At 36.3% G+C, this 20,073-nt stretch overlaps 1 protein-coding gene across 1 annotated transcript; it reads left to right on the top strand.

Moving 5' to 3' along the window:
• The first annotated feature begins 2,156 nt into the window (after positions 1-2,156).
• Positions 2,157-7,337, top strand: LOC149218075 (endo-1,4-beta-xylanase 5-like). The gene is made up of 9 exons (XM_089383797.1): positions 2,157-2,305; positions 2,477-3,057; positions 3,201-3,235; positions 3,326-3,557; positions 3,662-3,834; positions 3,936-4,034; positions 5,705-5,851; positions 5,943-6,581; positions 6,665-7,337. The coding sequence occupies exons 2-9, from the start codon at positions 2,838-2,840 to the stop codon at positions 7,001-7,003; spliced, it is 1,884 nt and encodes a 627-aa protein (XP_089239923.1). The 5' UTR covers positions 2,157-2,305; positions 2,477-2,837; the 3' UTR covers positions 7,004-7,337.
• Positions 7,338-20,073: the final 12,736 nt, after the last annotated feature.

Genomic DNA, 20,073 nt, shown 5'->3' with positions numbered 1-20,073 from the left:
GCCTAACTCTTCCCCAAAACTAAGGCCCATCTTTCAATACTCTCTCTAGACAATAAAGAAGTGTTTGGAACATAGATAGATATCACAATCGTTGGTCCAAGTTGTGAAGACCCACTGGAGCAAAGCATCAGATTTGGGCCAAAACCCATTGAATATGCATATTATTGCCCTCGATTGGAAAATAGAAAAGAGATGGTTTAACTTTGTTAGATTTACCTCCATGGCCAGTGCTAGATGAAGTTGGTCCAGGGTTGTACTGTGGTGGTTTTGATGGGTTTTGGCCCTTCTCTTGCGTCACATCCTTGTAGGAGACAAAACCTCCAAGGTTCCTAGATCCTTGGGCACCCCCTCTTAGCCTCAAATTCAAGATTATAGTGGAGCTTCTTGAAATATTGTAGTTCTGCAACTGAGATAGAAATGACATAAAAACATTTTAACATGGATAATGTGGTCCATAAATCAAATATTTCAATGTCCATATTAAGTAAAATATTTTAATGTAAGCTATACATATTTATATATAATATATAAAATAAAATAAAAAATAAAAAAATAAAAAAAATTAATTCATTATGATTAAAACATTTCAAGTAGTCTCACTATTTTACATTTTGGTAATTTTTCAAGTATATTTTTTTGATCATTTTTACTTAAAAGCTTGTTAGAATTGCAAATTTAAGTTGTGTAGTTTACACAATCCAAGTGTCCAAGGGAACTTTCAAGCATGTTTCCATTTTATGGATTCAAATATATATATGTTTTGACAAATTTGAAAAAACATTGCACTTCAAAAGATTTATCTCTCTTAGAGCTTGGTAAATCAATGGTTAATGCGGATCTATACTATACTAAAACATTGCACCTCAAAAAATTTAATCTCTCGGAGCTTGATAAATCAATGGCTAATGCAGATCTATACTAAATATAGTATAGATCTGCATTAGCCATTGATTTATCAAGCTCCGAGAGATTAAATTTTTTGAGATACAATATTTTTTCCAATTTTACACTCTAAAAAAAATTAGATATCAATAAATATTCAACACTTAAGAAAATTTCCTAATAAAAACAATTCTATACTCATAATATAAAAATATATAGATAACAATCTCACACATTACCATAAACATAGGTGAAGATATACAAAGCATAAACCTAAATTAGAGTCACATGAGAATGTTGAGGTCAAAAGGGCACATCACATGTCCTCCTAAATTACCTTTAGGATATCCAAGAGAAGTGGTAAGTGTATGAGGAGTCAATTCTAAAATAACTTTAGTTACCTATGATGGTTAGCCTTAGACTCAGCCTAAGAGACTTTTGACCACCATACATGAAAAGCTTATGTCCAACCATTGGTCCACTTTTGTCCTTAGATTAGAAGGCCACACGTTATGAATATTACACTAAAATTACCTTTTAACTTTGTAATTGCGAACATCAATTACAAAATTAAAAGATTTAAGAGGTTAGAGTTCAGTTTTTCGAAATTGCGGCATGGGGCCAGTCAGGTTTAGAGGCCATTTTGCATGTCTGCGAACATCAATTATGAGATATGATTCATTTTCCAAACCAGCTGCACAACATCACATTTTTTTCTACCCGCCAAATTGTCCTAAACTCAATAAATTCTTCAGCCAAATTTAACCCAATCGTGGCCAAAAAAAAACACAACAAAATTTCCATGAATGAGAATTAAGTTGCAGAAGCCCTGTAATTGAAAACAAAAGTACTAAACAAAACACGATCGTTTCATTTCAGTTCGAGGTTGGGACACAGATTTCCATAACTCTCGTCTTTAACAGTGTTTTGTTTCGTTTCAGTTCGAATTTGGGACAGAGATTTCCATAAATATTGTCTTCCACCGTGTTTCGTTTCATTTCATTCGAAGTGGGGGCAGAGATTTGTTTGCATTTTAGTATAAAGAAATGTCCACCACTGGTAAATTTGAGATTTGTTTGCATTTTATTATAAAGAAATGTCCACCACTGGTAATTTTGAGATTTGCTATGATTTATCTTTAGAAATTGTAATCGATCAGTGTAAACTTTGTTCTCTTGCGCGCAGACATATAGAAAAATCTACATTGCGCCGCATGCCCTTTGAAGGAAATAATTGGCCATGGCGTCTTTTGAATGACTGGACCTCCAGGACATGAGATCGTTGAGGACAGGACACTATTCGTCCATTCATGCACCGTCCAGGTCCAGATCCTGCATCATCAGCATCATCTGTCATGTGATTGCACGGGAGTTTTCGCTTTTCCAGCAACCAAAAACAAAAGGAGAATCGTTTTATGTGCAAGGTCGGTTGTGTTTATGGCCACCCACACTTTAATCTTCTTCTGGTAGTTAGTCAGTCCATTATAATATTCTCCACAATTGCATAACCATGGAATGTTTCTGAAAATCAGCACCCACCACTGCGCAGGACTCATGTGCGTTAGTGTATTCCTGTTTTTTGTTTTTATTCATAGGCGCAATTACAGAGACAAATGCAGTGGGTGAAAAGTATTTTTTGGAATGGTATCGGGTGGAAATTGGAATTAATGGGAGCGTTAGTCCAGGCTCCAGGCTGTACAGAGAAAGAGAAACGTTGGCTCATAGCTTGAGCTTTCCTTAAAAGCATAATCTGCATGATAAATACTTAATTGTTTGTAGTGCTGTCTGCAACCAGTTGTGAATATAAGTGGATCCAGATGGGGGTGCACCATAGGGCTTTGACTAAGCTGCTTTTGTCCTACTTTAAAGCCCTACTTTAAAGGTTTCCCTTGATTTTTTATTTTTTAAATACTAAATACAAAGGACACAGCGGTGCAACCATATACACAGACGAAGATGGGGCAGCATTTAGTTGAGAACTTGGACATTGAATCAGATTTTTGCCAAGAATCATCACTCTGCCTGTTGCTCTTTTTCCCCAATTTTGATGCCATGGCTAGGCCTGCTCCGAGCATTGCAGAATTTAGTCGAAGAATGAAGTTGGTACACTTCAGTCATGTTCTTATATTCTGCTCTCTGCAAAGTTTGTGCACAAATACAGCGGTTGCTTCAAATGGTAAGAAATTATCCCTTTGCTATGTACAAATCCATTATTTCTCTGATATAAAATTTAAAGAATATTAAAGTTCCATGGAAGGGTTTAGCAATCATATCATACATATGAGTTTAAGGTTTGGTATGTTGCTTCTGAAATTACAGAGGCACCATATTACGACGCTTCTGCTTATACACAGGTATTGATATTCTTCTGCTCAATATCCTCAATGCTTTCATTTCAGCCCTGCAGACTGGACCCTTCTGGCTAATTATATTTCGTTTTGCAGTGTGAACCCTATCCTGCAGCGCCGCTTTACGGTGGGGGGATTATTCGAAATCCAGGTTTTGATAATGGAACCAACTGGTGGACTGGTTTCGGGAGCGCGAGCGTCGCATTGCAAATACAGAGTCAGGATAATGGCAACAAATATCTAGTGGCATCAAATCGGCAAGAAAGCTTTCATTCGCCCGCTCAAACTTTGGGAAATTTAAGGCAAGATGTCAAGTATGCTTTGTCAGGTACTAAATTGGTTACCAGATACTGCTGTGCAAGATCGATATTCTTCAGAAACCTTTAACATTATTGAGTTTGATATGGCCTGTGTGGGGTTCAATGTGTACAGCGTGGGTGCAGGTCAGGTTGGGGAACTCTGCTTTAGTTACGGCAACTGTGGGGATGGACAATGTGAGCTTCACATGTGCTGGAAATGTTCATGCTACAAGTGGGTGCTGGTCTTTTCTCAAGGGTGGATTCGTTCCTGACTGGTCTCCCTCTTACTCTTGGTTATACTTCGAGGTTATTTCGAATGCTTTCCAGTCAAAGTAATGCCTCTAATTTGGATTACAATTCTTCCGCTAAAATTAGAACGACTGAGACCATTGCGCTGCCACTTGCAGAGTAACAATACAGATGTTGAAATACTGGTTGATAGCGTATCCCTGCAACCATTCACTGATGATGAATGGCGTTTGCAACAAGAAGAAAGAATAACAATGGTACTGTAACTACTCCCTTTTCAACATTTCTGTCCATTTCGTTCAGGTTACCTAATATCTGCTTATCCCGTGATCACCCGTGATAGTTCATTACTTTATATTCTTTTATTTCATTCGTGCTCCATTCGGCTGATCGCTGATTGATTTGATATGTTTGTTGTGTTAAATTCAAATCATTCACTGTGTGAAAATTGAAATGATTTGATATGTTTGTTGGGTTAAATTCACGTTGTGAAAATCGAAAGTTGCAGGTTAAATTGATGAAAATAGTCTTTTTGTTGAAATTTGGTGATGTAATTTTGGGTAAGAAGTGATTTGTTTGGTTATTTAAATTGAATTTTGATATCTGAATGGATTCAATTTAATGAAAAATATTTCAATATTTGAATTTTGTAATAAATTGAGTTTAGGTAAGATCTTGATTTCTTGTTATTTAAGTTAACCAGTTAAATTTTTATATATAAATGAATTTCTTGTTATTTAAGTTAACCAGTTAAATTTTTATATATAAATATATAAATGAATTCAACTCAATGAAAACAAATTAAATTACAAATTAAACAAAAATATATAAATACTTCCTTCAATACTTGAATTTTAAATAGAAATTATATAAAATAGAAATTAAATAAAAATATATAAATAAATTCAACTCAATAAAAACTTTCTTTCAATACTTGAATTTTGAATTTTGCAAATTAAACAAATACATAAACTGATTCAGAACCTTAAACAACTTAAAATTTATAACTTATGAAATTTATTCAAAGATCTTTACTTATAATTCTGGCCCTAAACAACTTAAACTTGTGAAGGATCTTAGCTACTTATAATTCTTAAGAGAATTTGTTGAAAATCTTAGTGAGGGATCTTACTTACTTATAATTCTAATTCTTATATTCTTATATCAATAGAATTTGTTAAAAATCTTAGTTCTAATAATGGGGTGAACCATGCTAATCTCAAACAAAATTAATGAAAATGTAAATAAAAAAAACAGATGACTTCGACATCCTAAAATTTTAATGTCATTTATTTTAAAATGGGATAGCAAGCTAAGTGGGCTTGATTGTGGGGAAAACTCCACAGTTAAACGCGCTTGAGCCAGAGGAGATCTGGGATGGGTGACCTCCCGGGAAGTCCTGGTTACCGGGTGCAAGCCCCGGAAGTGACGATTGACGCTATGTGATTCATTTCACTAGTTTCGATCCCAACGATTGACGCTATGTGATTCATTTCACTAGTTTCAATCCCACTTCTTCACCCCTGTGAGCATCACCCGATGCAATGAGTGCTAAGTGAACAATTCAAAAATCATGAAAAAACGATATCAATGAGTGCTAAGTGAACAATTCAAAAATCATGAAAAAACGATATCTAATATAATACACTGCGTAAACCCCTAATACTTAAATTTAATGTCATGTATCCCAAAAACGATATCTAATATAATACACTGCGTAAACCCCTAATACTTAAATTTAATGTCATTTATTTTAAAATGATATAGTGGAATCAACTGTATATCTGATTGCGATTGCTTCTCGTCAAGTATATCTGATTGCGATTGCTTCTCGTCAAATAAAAGTTGTGCCTCCTCTCAGTCAATGCGAGTACAAATGATGGGACTGAATCAAACTTTTAATGGTGGGATTGGATTGAATCGACAGAAAAGGAAAAAGAAAGCCATTGTTCATGTGACGGATTTGAACGGGAATCGACTGGAAAAGGCAGAGGTGATAGTGAAGCAGAAATCACGGCAGTTTCCATTTGGCTCAGCAATAGCCAAGACTATCCTTGCAAACGAGCCATATCAGGTCAATTTTTAGATACTTTGTTCTTAAATATTTTCAGTGTGCTGAGATTATAATTTCATGGTGATTCTAGTTCTGAAAACTCGTTGAACAGAGGTGGTTCGTGAAGCGATTCAACACGGCAGTATTCGAAAACGAGCTAAAATGGTACACGACAGAGCCAAAACAGGGCAAGCTCAATTACAGCCTTGCAGATGAGATGCTGGCTTTCTGTAATGCCAACAGTATTTCTGCTCGAGGGCACAATATCTTTTGGGAAGACCCAAAATACATCCCTTCATGGGTTATGAGCCTCGACAAGGAACAACTCCAGCAAGCAGTCTCTCGGAGAATCGAGTCTCTGGTGAACAGATACGCAGGGAATTTTATCAACTGGGACGTGAGCAACGAGCTGCTGCACTTCTCTTTTTACGAGGACAAACTAGGCCCTAATGCTTCCGATTTCTTCTTCGAGGCCGCCCAGGAGATCGATCCCTGGACGCCCATGTTCATGAACGACTATAACATAATCGAGACATGTGATGACTCACAGGGTACGGTGGATTCATACATTGAAAAGCTGCAGGAGCTCAGAAACTCGGGGCGGGTAATTGAAGGCATTGGCCTTGAAAGCCATTTCAGCAAACCAAACCTTCCATTAATGAGAGCAGTGCTGGACAAGTTCAGAACCCTTGGACTGCCCATTTGGCTCACGGAAGTCGATGTTAGCAGCAAATTCGACCAACAGACACAGGTATAAATGGATTGAATTTATCAAGTTAATGAATTGTGGATTGAATATATCATTTATTGTTGGGAATTTTTTTTGCAAGCCAGGCTCGTTATCTGGAGCAGATATTGCGAGAGGGGTTTTCTTATCCAGGTGTGGAGGGAATCCTGATGTGGTCTGCTATGCATTCGTACGGGTGCTATCAGATGTGTCTGACAGATAACGCCTTCAACAATTTGGCAGCAGGAGACGTGGTGGACAGACTGTTGGACGATTGGACGACTCGACTCCGAGGGGCCACGGACGAGAACGGGTCTTTCAAATTTGAAGGATTTCTGGGTGACTACGACTTGGCTGCCCTCTATGGAACCAAAAATGTGAGCAAAACCTGGACCCTGCGTGAAATGGACCACGATGGAGTTGAGCACATATTCATTCAGATCTAGAGATACTCTACTTTTGCAGGCATCCCCAATCACCATCATGTTTGTTGGAAAATGTCAATACTTGGAAGCTAAAAGTTGAAATTCATGAAAGTGATGCATTCGACGCCTGTTACTTATTTACAGATGTAAGTGATTTGCACTTTTCTTCCAAGTATCCATTTACACACGGACTCATAAATTACAGACTATATTCTGTCCTATCCATGCATCTAACACATGTACTGTACTTATATACTATATATTCTTATGGATACAGTTCCTTATATATAATTCATATAAGCAACACATATTCACCTATCTTGTAAATAGAATGGGAAAATAACTTTTTGGATTATCTTTTTGTTTTATGTTAAAGTTGTTTCTATGTTATTTTTGCAGAACAAGACAAATAACCACTTGTCTTCATAAAAACGTTTTTGTTGTGTTCTTTAAAGATATAAAAGAAAGAAAGATAGATAGATATACCTGGTACCAGAAATGGTAAGTAGTCAGAGATGGCATAATTCAAGGGTCATTTCAGTTGTAAAAATTGAAGATGGAATATTGGCTTGTTTAATGAATGTGGGAAAAAAAATTGTTATTAGAGATGTGAAGTTTAATATTTTTAATTAAAAGGATTGGTTTAAGATGCCAATGATAAGAATGATAAGGTTATTTTTATTTGTTTTAGTTTATAAACTATGTGTTCCGGAACATTATAATAAATAAGAAGTGTTGGAATAAGCTTGGCTCGTTGCATGGGGCTAAATTTCTCATAAATTTGATATTTCTGTAGAAGTGTAGATTCTGAAGATAAAAGATGAAGATAAAAGATGGTGATAGGGTTATAAATCACCATAATGCTTTTATTGCTTATAACAATTAACTCAAGACCATTGGTGGTGAAGTACAGGACAATAAATTATGCATATTCTTTCTCTTTTAGTTTTTTAAATACTTGGGAGAATCTAATACTTGTCTTCATTAGAGCTACAAAGTTAGATAATCTCAAGTTGGATGAGATCATGGATTAGTCGTTGTAGGGGAAGACCAAAAAAAGAATTTCTAAAATAAACATTGATTTGTAAGCTTTGCCACTAGGGGTCACTCTAAGAAGTGAAACAATGAAAGATCTAATAGGAGGAATTCTAGATCTAGGAGATATGCCAGTGAAAGTAGGAAGTAGTAAACGTTGATCTGCTAGAGGTGTTATCGAAGATAACCTGAGAGGAGCAACTGCAAGGTCAATTCTTTGAAGGAGAAAGAAGGAAATAGGAAGGATTTGATTGATGGGATTTTAGGTTGTGAGGGAAACATATATCTCTCTTTGGTATGTTTTTTAACCAATGTGCATGATGAGACATTGTAGATCGATATAAGATTTTTCTTCCATATAACTCCTCATAGGGAGTGATTCATGGATCATAGAGAGCCATATGGAGGAAAAATATTTCTTTGAAATGATTCTAGTTATGAAGTTGTTGGACATGGAAATGTAAAAATCCAATAAAAAGATGAGTTAGTGCATAGTGGATTCCCTATGTGTATAATGTGTCAAAATTAGAATAAAACTTACTTGACATGAGCCAAATCATCGATGCAAGTGTTGACACAATCTTCTCTAAAGGAGGTTGTAGAATGGTTTGAGAGGATGTGTATTGGCCAAAGTGATAAACCTGGAAGTTTATATAAGATAGATGTGACTACCCAAGTCCTGGATATTGGCAATGTAGAGCGAAACATTGTGGTGAAAAGAACCTATGAGAATTGTGCACTAATTTGAATATTGTATGTGTTGGCATTATGATATAGGGGTTGTCCTTGATGGCAACTCACTCAAATGAAAGATCATAGTACAGCATGTTAACAACAAAGAATTACAGATCAGACTACAAAGAATGAAGAAAGAGAAGTATACGCAGATTCACCTTGACCAAGCTGTGTATGCACGCAGGGTCACTGAACACAAGTAGCGTATACGTACACACACACTTTCACAGAAAGAAAAGCCCGTATATCTTGGAAAACTAAGTTTTTGGTCCGAGGTATTTGGTCCATAGTATTTTGATCCATGGTATTGGTCCAAGGTATTTGGTCCGAAGTATTGACCCTAGGTATTTGGTCTAAGGTATTGGTCCTAAGTGGTTTTGGTCCATGGTATTGAGAAAGGCCTAAAACTATATAAGGAGGAGAAGTTCATTAGGCCAGGTGTGCAAGTATCGAATATCTGATGAAGTGTGAGATCTAGTATGCAGGTTATTGGCTTACGGTGTTGTGCTTGATCTGAACCAAGGATGAACTTTAGTGGTTGATGAAGGATAAGATCTAATGATGGATCGAGATCTTAAGGCTTGAAATGAATTATCATTATGTGGTTTGATCATGTATAGTCTAGATCTAAATACTAACACATGTGTTGTTCTGTAAATATTATGATCTGGGTATAACTGAAGTCCGGAATAGTTGTAGAATTATGAATTAATATTTGCAGATGTGTACGCTGGTTGGCTTTGATAAAAGCGCGTATACACACAGATTCGACACATGGAAGTAGCGTATACCTCATAAAGTATGTTTCAGTTGTTTCTGTTTGCTGTTGCAGAGTTCTGGGTTCTGGTTACTGTATTTTGGTGACAGTGTTTTGAATGATCATATTGATTGTGATTTGACGATGGGTTGTCAAAATGATTGATTGATTCAGTTGTGGTTGATTCAGAAAGTGATGATTGAGTTTCAGTGATTAGTTGATGTAGATGTATTTGATGATTGAATTGCAGCTATGATGTTATTGATGGATCCAGTATGAAAATTTATGAAACGTGGTCCTTGGAGGAAGAAAGAAGGTCGTAGCCTTTTATAGGTCGACGCCTATGTACGAGTAAACATATCGACTAGTACAAGAGTTAGGGGGTTATAGTTTTCTTCCAGTAGAAGCTAGAGAACAAGAGAAGGTTGTAACCTTATGCAGGTAGAAGCCTGCGTACTGGTATAAGTCTGCACTAGTACAAGATTGTAAACAGATTTTCTTATTATTAAAAGAAGACAGAGACGACAACAGCAGGTGGTTTTTACCCACATAGGGTTTCCACCTTATATCCTGGTGTTCATGTGTCTTGCTTATGTGTGATGCTTTATTTTGCTTTTACTGCACTGTCTAATAAATCTTTGATATACTGGTTAAAGTTCAATGCATGATAAATTGGGTAAATCAAAAGTTCTCTGCATATACGTTGGTTTCTTTAAGTACAGTCGTGTGTACACGCTAGTTCACTTAGCTGAAGTAGCATATATAAATCTGTTTGGGAAATAAAATTATTGATCTGATAATACTGATTCACCCCCCCTCTCAGTGTTATTTCCAACAATTGGTATCAGAACAGGTCCTTCAGAAGAAGTTTGATCGCTTGAAGGGAGATCCATCATCATGAATAATTAAGAAAGCGTGGGATCCATCAAACCACCAATCTTTGATGGGAGCAACTTTGTGTATTGGAAGATAAGAACAACAGCTTATCTACAATCACTTAGAACGGATGTTTGGGAAATCGTGGAAGGAGGATATATATTTCCATCAGCAATTCCTACAGATATGGTAGGTAAAAAGCAATATGAAACCAATGCCAACGCTGTCAATACATTATTGGGAAGTCTATCACAATCAAAGTTTGTCAAAGTTATGAAGCTCAAATCAGCCAAAGAAATATGGGAGAAAATCGTTCTAAGCTACAAAGGAGACTCTGAGGTAAAATGTGCTAAACTTCAAACTCTTGGAATTCAATATGAAAATCTTAAGATGCACAATGATGAAAGTATAGCTAGTTAATTCTTACATATAGATGAGGTTGTCAATTGTATGAAGAATCTGGGTGAAAATATAAAGGAAGTTACCTTAATTGAAAAAATTTTAAGATCCTTGTCTGTTAGATTTGAATCAAAAGTATCTGCCATAGAAGAAAAACAGGATCTGCAGACTATCACTATGACACAGTTTCACGAAATCTTAACTACCTTTGAGATGAGAAAAGGAGGCCCATCAGATACGAGAGAAGCCGCATTTAAAGTTTCAACAGAAGGAAAGAAAGAACTCAATGAATCATGACATATTTAAGAAGAAGAAGATGAAGTAAACTTTGTCAAAAAGCTTCAATGGGGTTCCGAAAAATTTAGAGGTAAACTACCCTTCAAATGTTTTGTCTGTGGTAGAGTCGGTCATTATGCTGACAAATGTCCCCATAAAGATAAATATGATAAAGGAAATGAATATGCAAAATGGAATAGAAAACAATATAAGTAAAAATAGTTACTATACTCATGAAGATAGTGATGGTTTATCAAATAGTGATGAAGGTGAAAATAGTAATGACTATAGACTTCTAATGGCTTATGGCGATGATAATTTTTGGGATGCTTTAGAAGAAGATTACTTTCATGAAGAAATCTCTAAACTCAAAATCTATTTAGAAGAAAAAAATATAATTATAGATACCTTGACATACCAACTTGTTGAGAAAGAAAAACATAATGAAAAACTAGAATGTGAAATTGTGGGTCTAAGAAAGGATCTTGAGAAAACAAAATCTCTCAATTTTAGATTTGCTAAAGGGTCAGAAACCTTAAATGAAATTATCAAAGTGCAGCGTTCTCCTCTGATAAAAACAGGTCTTGGATATACTGAAGAAGCATCTCAATTACAGAAGCCGTCAACCTCCATTAAAAGCTATCTTGATGCAGCAAAGAACAGTGCACAGTATGACAATCGTCAGCAAAGGCATAAAGCAGATCACCAGGGAAATCAGACTCAATTTGCTTCAAGGATGAACAGAAACTACAACCAACTTCAGTTAAATCATACTCAATTTGCTCAAAAGATGAATATCAATAGAAACTACAATCACCAGGGCAATAGATTTGATAATTGCAGGAACTTCTTTAATGGTCAATGTTTCTCATGTCATAATTTTGGACACAAAGTTGCTCAATGTGTTGCTTACAAAACCATCATGACTAGAGAAGCACAAAAGCAAAAGAATGTGATGGGGATCAAGAAAAGTTCCTATAATAACTTTTCTCTTCTTGAAAATAAAATATAATGCTCAATCTGTAACAACTTTGGCCATGAAGAATCTGAATGCAAGAGCAAATTTCGGCAAACATTTCAAAAGGAGCAAACTCCATTAAATCCCAAGATACGGAGAAGGAAAGAACCTCAAACAGAAAGATGTGGTATAACTTTGTATGCAGAAGGACAAGAAAATCAGTGGTACATTGACAGTGGATGCTCAAAACACATGACAGGTGACAAAGAAAAACTTCACTCATATAATGCCTTAGAAAAGGGAAAGAATATCTCATTTGGAAACGACACTCCTGCAGTCATAAAAGGTTAAGGTTCTATTTTCTTGAAAGAAAAGGTTAAACTTGGGAATGTTATGTATGTAGACAGTTTAAATCATAACTTGTTGAGTGTCAGTGAAATGTGTGATCAAGGAAATGAAGTGGTGTTTCGATCAAACAGATGTGTTGTTCGTGAGCTTGATACAGGAGAAACCGTGATCAAAGGTACAAGAACTCCAAACAACTTATACATACTCAAGGGAGGACAACAACGGTGCTATCTACGCAAAAATGATGAAAACTGGCTGTGGCATAGAAGATTGGGACATCTAAGATTTTATCAAATAAGAAAAGTATGCAGATTCCAGGTTGTTCATGATCTTCCAGATATCAACATCCCTGAAAATACAATATGCAAACCATGTCAATTCGATAAGAAAACCAAAGCTCACTTTATTGAAAAGGAAGGGTCAGCTAGTAAGCCTCTTGAATTTGTCCAACTGATTTGTGTGGACCATCAAGGAAAAAGTCACCTCGTGGAGAAGAATACTTTATTTTGTTCATTGATGATTTTTCTAGAATGTGTTGGATAGGTTTTCTAAAGCATAAAGATGAAACATTTAAAAAGTTCAAAGCCTTCAAAGCTTTGGTTGAAAATGAATCAGATCGCAAAATCAAATGCCTCAGATCTGATTGAGGAGGGGAATTTACCTCGGATTAATTCTTTAACTTTTGTGAACAATAAGGAATAAAAAGACAGTTCTCCACTGCAAAGACTCCTAGGAAAAATGGAGTGGTAGAAAGAATGAACAGAACTGTTCAACAAATGGTTCAAGCTATGCTAGATGAATCTGGAACACCTACAACCTTCTGGGGTGAAATTGCATTTGCCGCCGTAACTATTCTCAACCAAGCAAATGTTTGGGTAAACAACACTCAAACTCCACATGAACTTTGGTATGGTAAGACTTCTACTGTAAAATACTTTAAAGTTTTTGGAAGCAAATGTTATATCAAAAGGACTGATGAAAAACTTTGTAAGTTTGAGCCCAAAGCAGATGAAGGTATTCTTCTTGGTTACTCCTCTCGAAGTAAAGGGTATAAATGTTATAGTAAAAGACTTGGGAAAATTGTTGAAAGTATTGATGTTGTAGTTGATGAAGCATGTAAAAATCCAAAACAGATAAAAACCAAAGATTATGACAATGAAGAAGATGAAGATTATTTTCCCACATCAAATTACAATGATTCTGAAGAAGAAGCCAATGACGCACTAGAAGAAGAGATAATGGTAGAAGAAAAGACTTCGTCCAGGTATGTTCAGAAAAATCATCGAGAAACTCAAATTTTAGGGGAAAAAGAGGCAGGTGTACATACAAGAAAAACTATTACAGAAACCTCAAGCTATCTAACATTACTATCCTCCACCGAACCTCAAAATGTAAATGAAGCATGCAAAGATGAATGTTGGGTCAAGGCCATGAATGAAGAACTTGAGCAAATTAAAAAGAATAATACTTGGGAATTAGTTCATAGACCTCATGATAAAAATATCATAAGAACTAAATGGATATTCAAAAACAAGCTGAATGAAAATGGAGAAGTTATTAGAAACAAGGCTAGACTTGTTTGTAAAGGATATGCTCAACAAGAAGGTATAGATTTTGAAGAAACTTTTGCACATGTTGCTAGACTTGAACCCATAAGGATGTTTCTTGCTCTTTCTAGTTTTCAGAAATTCAAAGTATACCAAATGGATGTAAAATATGTCTTCCTTAATGGAGACTTATAAGAAGAAGTCTATATTGAACAACCAGAAAGATTCATTCTTGGAAATGATGCAAAACTTGTATGCAAACTTAGAAAGGCTCTCTATGGTCTAAAACAGGCTCCAAGGGCCTGGTATTACTGCCTTGACAAATATCTCCACTAACAGGGTTTTTCAAAAGGGTAAGCAGATAACAATCTATATACAAATATTGACACTGATAAATTGCTAATAATTGTTGTTTATGTTAATGATATTATTTTTGGTAGCAATGAAGAATCCATGAGTCAAAATTTTGCTTCAGTAATGCAGTAAGAATTTGAAATGTCTTTGCTTGGTGAACTTACCTATTTTCTTGGTCTACAAATTCAACAAAATAAAGATGGTATTTTCTTTCACAAACCAAATATCTCAAACAGATTTTGAAAAATACGGCATGGAAGATTCTAAACCTGTATGTACCCCAATAGTAACAGGATGCAGTCTCAGCTCAAATGATGAATCGGCAGCAATACAACAACCAACTTACAGATCCATGATTGGCAGTCTGCTTTATCTAACAGGTACCCGACCTGACATCATGCATGCAGTAGGAATAGTTGGAAGATTCCAAGCAAATCCAACGTAATCACACCTTCCGGCAGTCAAAATGATTTTCAAATATCTTCAAGGAACACAGAACTTTGGTTTATGGTATCCTAGAGATACAGATCTTACTCTTCATGCATATACAGATGCAGATTGGGCAAGAAGTGTTGATGACAGAAAAAGCACTAGTGGTGGTGCATTCTATATGGGTTCCAGGTTAGTGTCTTGGTTCAGCAAGAAACAAAGTTCAATTGCGTTATGTACAGCTGAAGTAGAATATGTCGTTGTTGCATCTTGCTACACACAACTACTTTGGATGATGCAAACATTGCAAGACATTCAGATCACATGTACTCCACCCATCTCCATTCTATGTGATAATACAAGTGCCATTAGTGTTTCAAATAATCCAGTTATGCACTCCAAGACCAAGCACATACCCATCAAATACCATTTTCTACGTGAACAAGTGCTTGAACAAAAGGTCAAATTGGAATATGTTCCCTTCAAAGAATAGGTTGTTGATATATTCACTAAACCACTGCTCAGAGAGACATTTGAATATCTCAGACAAAAGCTGGGAGTAGTTGCTACATCATCCTGCTGTTAAATCAAACTTTTTAGAAAAAGGTGATTATACGCGTGTTTCCTGAAGTGTAGTCGCATACACACGTGGGTTTCTGTGGTTCAAGGAGCGTATATGTTTTTCAGGTAAGAAAACCAGTGGGGCAGGCTCTGATATGGGTGCTCAGGCTGATATTGATGATATGATCTGTTCATTAATTTTATCTGACTAACAAAGATGCCTTGATCTTTGACCTGTTAACAATGCACAGGTAGCACCGGTTCAGGGGGAGCATTAGCCTTCACATACATTCAGCATTGTTGGCATTATGGTTGCTGAGTCCAGCTATGGCTTCAAATATTTATACCATTTGCTGCTCAAGTCATGTAAAAGTCTAGGTAGTGATATGTTTTCTCATACATTTGAATGGGTCCTCTTGGACAAATGATGTAATTTATATCCCCACTTTACATGGGATGGATGACGTAATATTTTTTGTTTTTGTCATGTATAAACAATTGGTATATCCCCACTTGGTTGAGAGATGGATGTATGTATGAGTTATTGGTGATAGGAAGCTCATCTTCACATAGTTGAGTTATAGAGTCATTTTATTCCTTTAGAAAATCTTTTTGCAGAATTTGCTTGTGCTTAGGGGGAGCATGGATTCAATCATGGGAGCTCAATTAGTACATTTCAGCATATCAGAGAATTCAACATGTACTCAGGGGGAGCATGACCAGCATAATGTATGTCAAAGGGGGAGCATGACCCTTTGCCCTTGATGTCAAAGGGGGAGAGTGACTTGGTGTTGTTGTTGCCATCAAGTCCAAAGGGGGAGATTGTTGGCATTATGATATAGGTGTTATCCTTGATGGCAATTCATTCAGATGAAAGATCACAGTACAGCAGGTTAACAGCAAAGAATTACAAATCAGACTACAAAGAATGAAGAAAGAGAGGTATACGCAGGTTCACCTTGACCAAGCTGCGTATACATGCAATTTCACTGAACACAAGTAGCGTAAATGTACACACGCACTTTCACAAAAGGAAAAACGTGTATATCTTGGAAAACTAAGTTTTTGTTCCGAGGTATTTGGTCCTTGGTATTTTGATCCATGGTATTGGTCCGAGGTATTGACCCTAGGTATTTGGTCCAAGGTATTGGTCCTAAGTGGTTTTGGTCCATGGTATTGAGAAAGTCCTAAAACTATATAAGAAAGAGAATATCATTAGGCCAGGTGTGCAAGTATCGAATATCTGATGAAGTGTGAGATCTAGTATGCAGGTTATTGGCTTATGGTGTTGTGCTTGATCTGAACCAAGGATGAACCTTAGTGGTTGATGAAGGATAAGATCTAATGATGGATCGAGATCTTAAGGCTTGAAATGAATTATAATTATGTAGTTTAATCATGTATATTCTAGATTTGAATACTGATGCATGTGTTGTTCTGTAAATATTATGATCTTGGTATAACTGAAGTCCGAAATAGTTGCATAATTATGAATTAATATTTGCAGATGTGTACATTGGTTGGCTTTGATAAAAGCGTGTATAAACGCAGGTTCGACACATGGAAGTAGCGTATACCTCATAAAGTATGTTTAAGTTGTTTTTGTTTGCTATTGCAGAGTTCTGGGTTCTGGTTACTGTATTCTGGTGACAGTATTCTGAATGATTAGATTGATTGTGATTTGATGATGGGTTATCAAACTGATTGATTGATTCAGTTGTGGTTGATTCAGAAAGTGATGATTGAGTTTTAGTGATTGGTTGATGCAGATGTATTTGATGATTGAATTGCACTTATGATGTTGTTGATGGATCCAGTTTGAAAATTTATGAAACGTGGTCCTTGGAGGAAGAAAGAAGGTTGTATCCTTCTATAGGTCGCCGCCTACGTGCTAATAAACATATCGGCTAGTACAAGAGTTAGGGGGTTGTAGCTCCCTTCCAGTAGAAGCTGTAGAACGAGAGAAGGTTGTAACTTTCTGCAGGTAGAAGCCTACGTACTGGTATAAGTCTGTACCAATACAAGATTGTAAAAATATTTTCTTATTATTAAAAGAAAACAGAGATGACAACAGCAGGTGGTTTTTATCCACATTGGGTTTCCACCTTATATCCTGGTGTTCATGTGTGTTGCTTATGTTTTATGCTTTATTATGCTTTTACTGCATTTTTTAATAAATCTTTGATATACTAGTTAAAGTTCAATGCATGATAAATTGGGTAAATCAAAAGTTCTTTGCATATACGCTGGTTGCTTTAAGTACAGTCGTGTGTACACGCTAGTTCACTTAGCTGAAGTAGCATATACAAATCTGTTTGAGAAATAAAATTATTGATCTGATAACACTGATTCACCCCCCCTCTCAATATTATTTCCAACAGTATGTGGAATTGGTGATCTAAAGTCCACCTTCCAAGTTTTGTGAGGCATATATGCTCAAAAAGCATAAGAGGGTTTAAATTTTCCTTGAGTAATAACAAAGGTTGAGAGGTGTTTAAATTGGTGCATTTTAATATTTGTGGGCTTGTTTATGTGGCTTCCATCGGAGGATCTCACTATTTTAACACCTTCAATTCATGAGTTTTCATTAAAGTCATGGGTTTATTTCACGAGGAAAAGTGGTGTGCTTGAAGTTTTTTAAGACCTTTGTTGCCTTGGTTGAAAGGCAATGTGAGAAGAAGGTGGATGCTTTGATAAGTGATAATGGTGGTGAGTATTATTCTTCTAACAACATGGGGGTTTTTTTTCATATTTTAGGGTATGGAAGGGTAGAAGACAACACCCCACATACCCTTTGCAACAATGGTGTTGCTAAGAGGTAGAGCAAACCTTGAGAAGAAAACAGTGGAAGCATGAAAGAAAGTATTGGTTTGAGCAAAAGTTTTTGGGTTGAAATAATTACTACAACAAACGATATGACCAATGCATCATCTATGTCAGTTTTAGGTCGTGAGCCATCAAAAGAGACTTCGAGTGGAGGGAATCCCTTGGTTTCACATCTTATTGTTTGTGGGTATGAGGCTTACATGCACATATGTAACGCAAGTAGAAAAAAACTTGACAACAAATCAATGAAGTGCATCCTTCATTGGATATGCATAAGGACCCAAGGGCTACGCGTTGTGGCTTTTGTTTGGGTATTTGCATGCCCACAGTGGAAATGTGATCTCCAAGGAGGAGCAATCTCATGAAGATCAACATAAATAATATGTATCAATAGTTTAGGTGCAACATGTAACAATATAGATTTATATTCAAGCTCTAAAGATCAAATTGAATAGTGGTCATAAAGGTTGAATACAAAAAATCAAAAGGAAGGAGATGAAAATCATCCTAAAGAAAATTTACCATTAGGACCAAATGAAAATATGTATCCTAAACATGATCACCTTGGTCAAGGAAAAATTTGAGGATGAACCTTTGTGAGTGAAAGGAACTTGATAGGCATGGTTACGAACCAATTATTTTAGCTATTTTATCTTCCATAGTTCATGAGCCAAGAAGTGTCAAAGAAGCTCTTTAGGGTCAGGAGGCCCTGCACTAGGATAAATCCGTGATGAAGGCCTTGGAACTAAACAATATTTGTTTGAATGAAGATGGTTGGATGAAAATGAGCATTGAGAAAAAAGACTAATGTAGATGGTAATGTGGAGTGGTATAAGGCTCATTCGATAGTCAATAGATACCCCCCAATAGAGGGTATTGATTATGAGGAGACCTCTCTAGTGGCCAAGATGGTCTCTATCAACTTGCTTTCGGCATGAACAATGGTTTATGATTTGGAAGTGGAGAAAATGGATGTGCAGATAATAGTTCTTCACGGTGAGTTCAAAGAATTAATATTCAAGGAGCAACTAAAATGAATTGTGGTAATAGGGAGAGATGACATGGTGTATTGGTTCAAGAGAGAAATGTATGGCTTGAAATAATGCTCAAGAACTTGGTACTGACGGTTTGACAAATATGTTGTGTTTATTTTAAACAACAATTAATGACTCCATTGATCTAGTATTATATGTTGATGATGCTATTTTGATTAGTGATTGTAAGAATCTAGTCAAGGAGTGAGTTTGACATGCAGAACTAAGGTGAGCTGCACTATTTTGGGATTTGAGGTGTGTTACCCACCAAAAGTGGGTGACTCCATAAGAAAAATGTTTCTCCTACCATCTCTTCCAGCTAGCAGCCAATAGTCCCAGACAACAATTAGTAGTCAATGATGATGTGATATTCATGTATCTGCCACCTACATCAGTCATATGTTTCATCGCCCATTTGTCAAGAGTGCATGTTGGAAGGTGGGCTTCTGATCAAAAGGTACTTTATTCATTTTGCAATTGAGTGCTTATGCTTGTTTGTATTTTGGGCATTTGGCATGTATTATGGGGTAACTTGGAAGGAAGAGGGGTTTTGACTATCATCTTGTTCCCTCACCTTTAATGAGAGGTTAATATTTCATCATAATCTAGTGGAACCTCCCCTATTGTCCTAATGGGTATAGGATGGGCACTACTTGGGAAAACCCAATTGAGATAGCATAGTCCCATATCTCCCTATTCCATACTTACCACTTTCCATCTCACATTACAAGCTTATATTCCACCTCCCTTCTTTAGGTTCAACTAACCATTGGTTCTCTAAGATTGGCACCATACATCCTCATACTTGGGTAGGGCCCGGAACCTGGCGCTAGAAGGTTGACGCAGCTAAAAGAACAAGAAAAAGTATATGATGACACCATGTAAAAACAAAAAAAGATCAAAATGCAAAAGATGGCCGAGACATACACATTAGCATGTGGGAAAAGCCTAGCATG

Source organism: Pinus tabuliformis, chromosome Q, assembly GCF_031772625.1.
Source record: "Pinus tabuliformis cultivar Carrire ecotype Pingquan chromosome Q, CPIR1, whole genome shotgun sequence".
Lineage (NCBI taxonomy): Eukaryota > Viridiplantae > Streptophyta > Pinopsida > Pinales > Pinaceae > Pinus > Pinus tabuliformis.
The sequence above is the reverse complement of the archived record's forward strand: the minus strand, read 5'-3'. Positions and strand labels throughout refer to the sequence as shown.

Coding starts and splice junctions, on each gene's coding strand:
- LOC149218075 (XM_089383797.1), top strand. CDS start 2,838: ATGGGGCAGCATTTAGTTGAGAACTTGGACATTGAATCAGATTTTTGC. Junction 3,835..3,935: donor ACTCTTGGTTATACTTCGAG/GTTATTTCGAAT, acceptor TGCCACTTGCAG/AGTAACAATACAGATGTTGA. Junction 4,035..5,704: donor AAGAAGAAAGAATAACAATG/GTACTGTAACTA, acceptor TTGAATCGACAG/AAAAGGAAAAAGAAAGCCAT.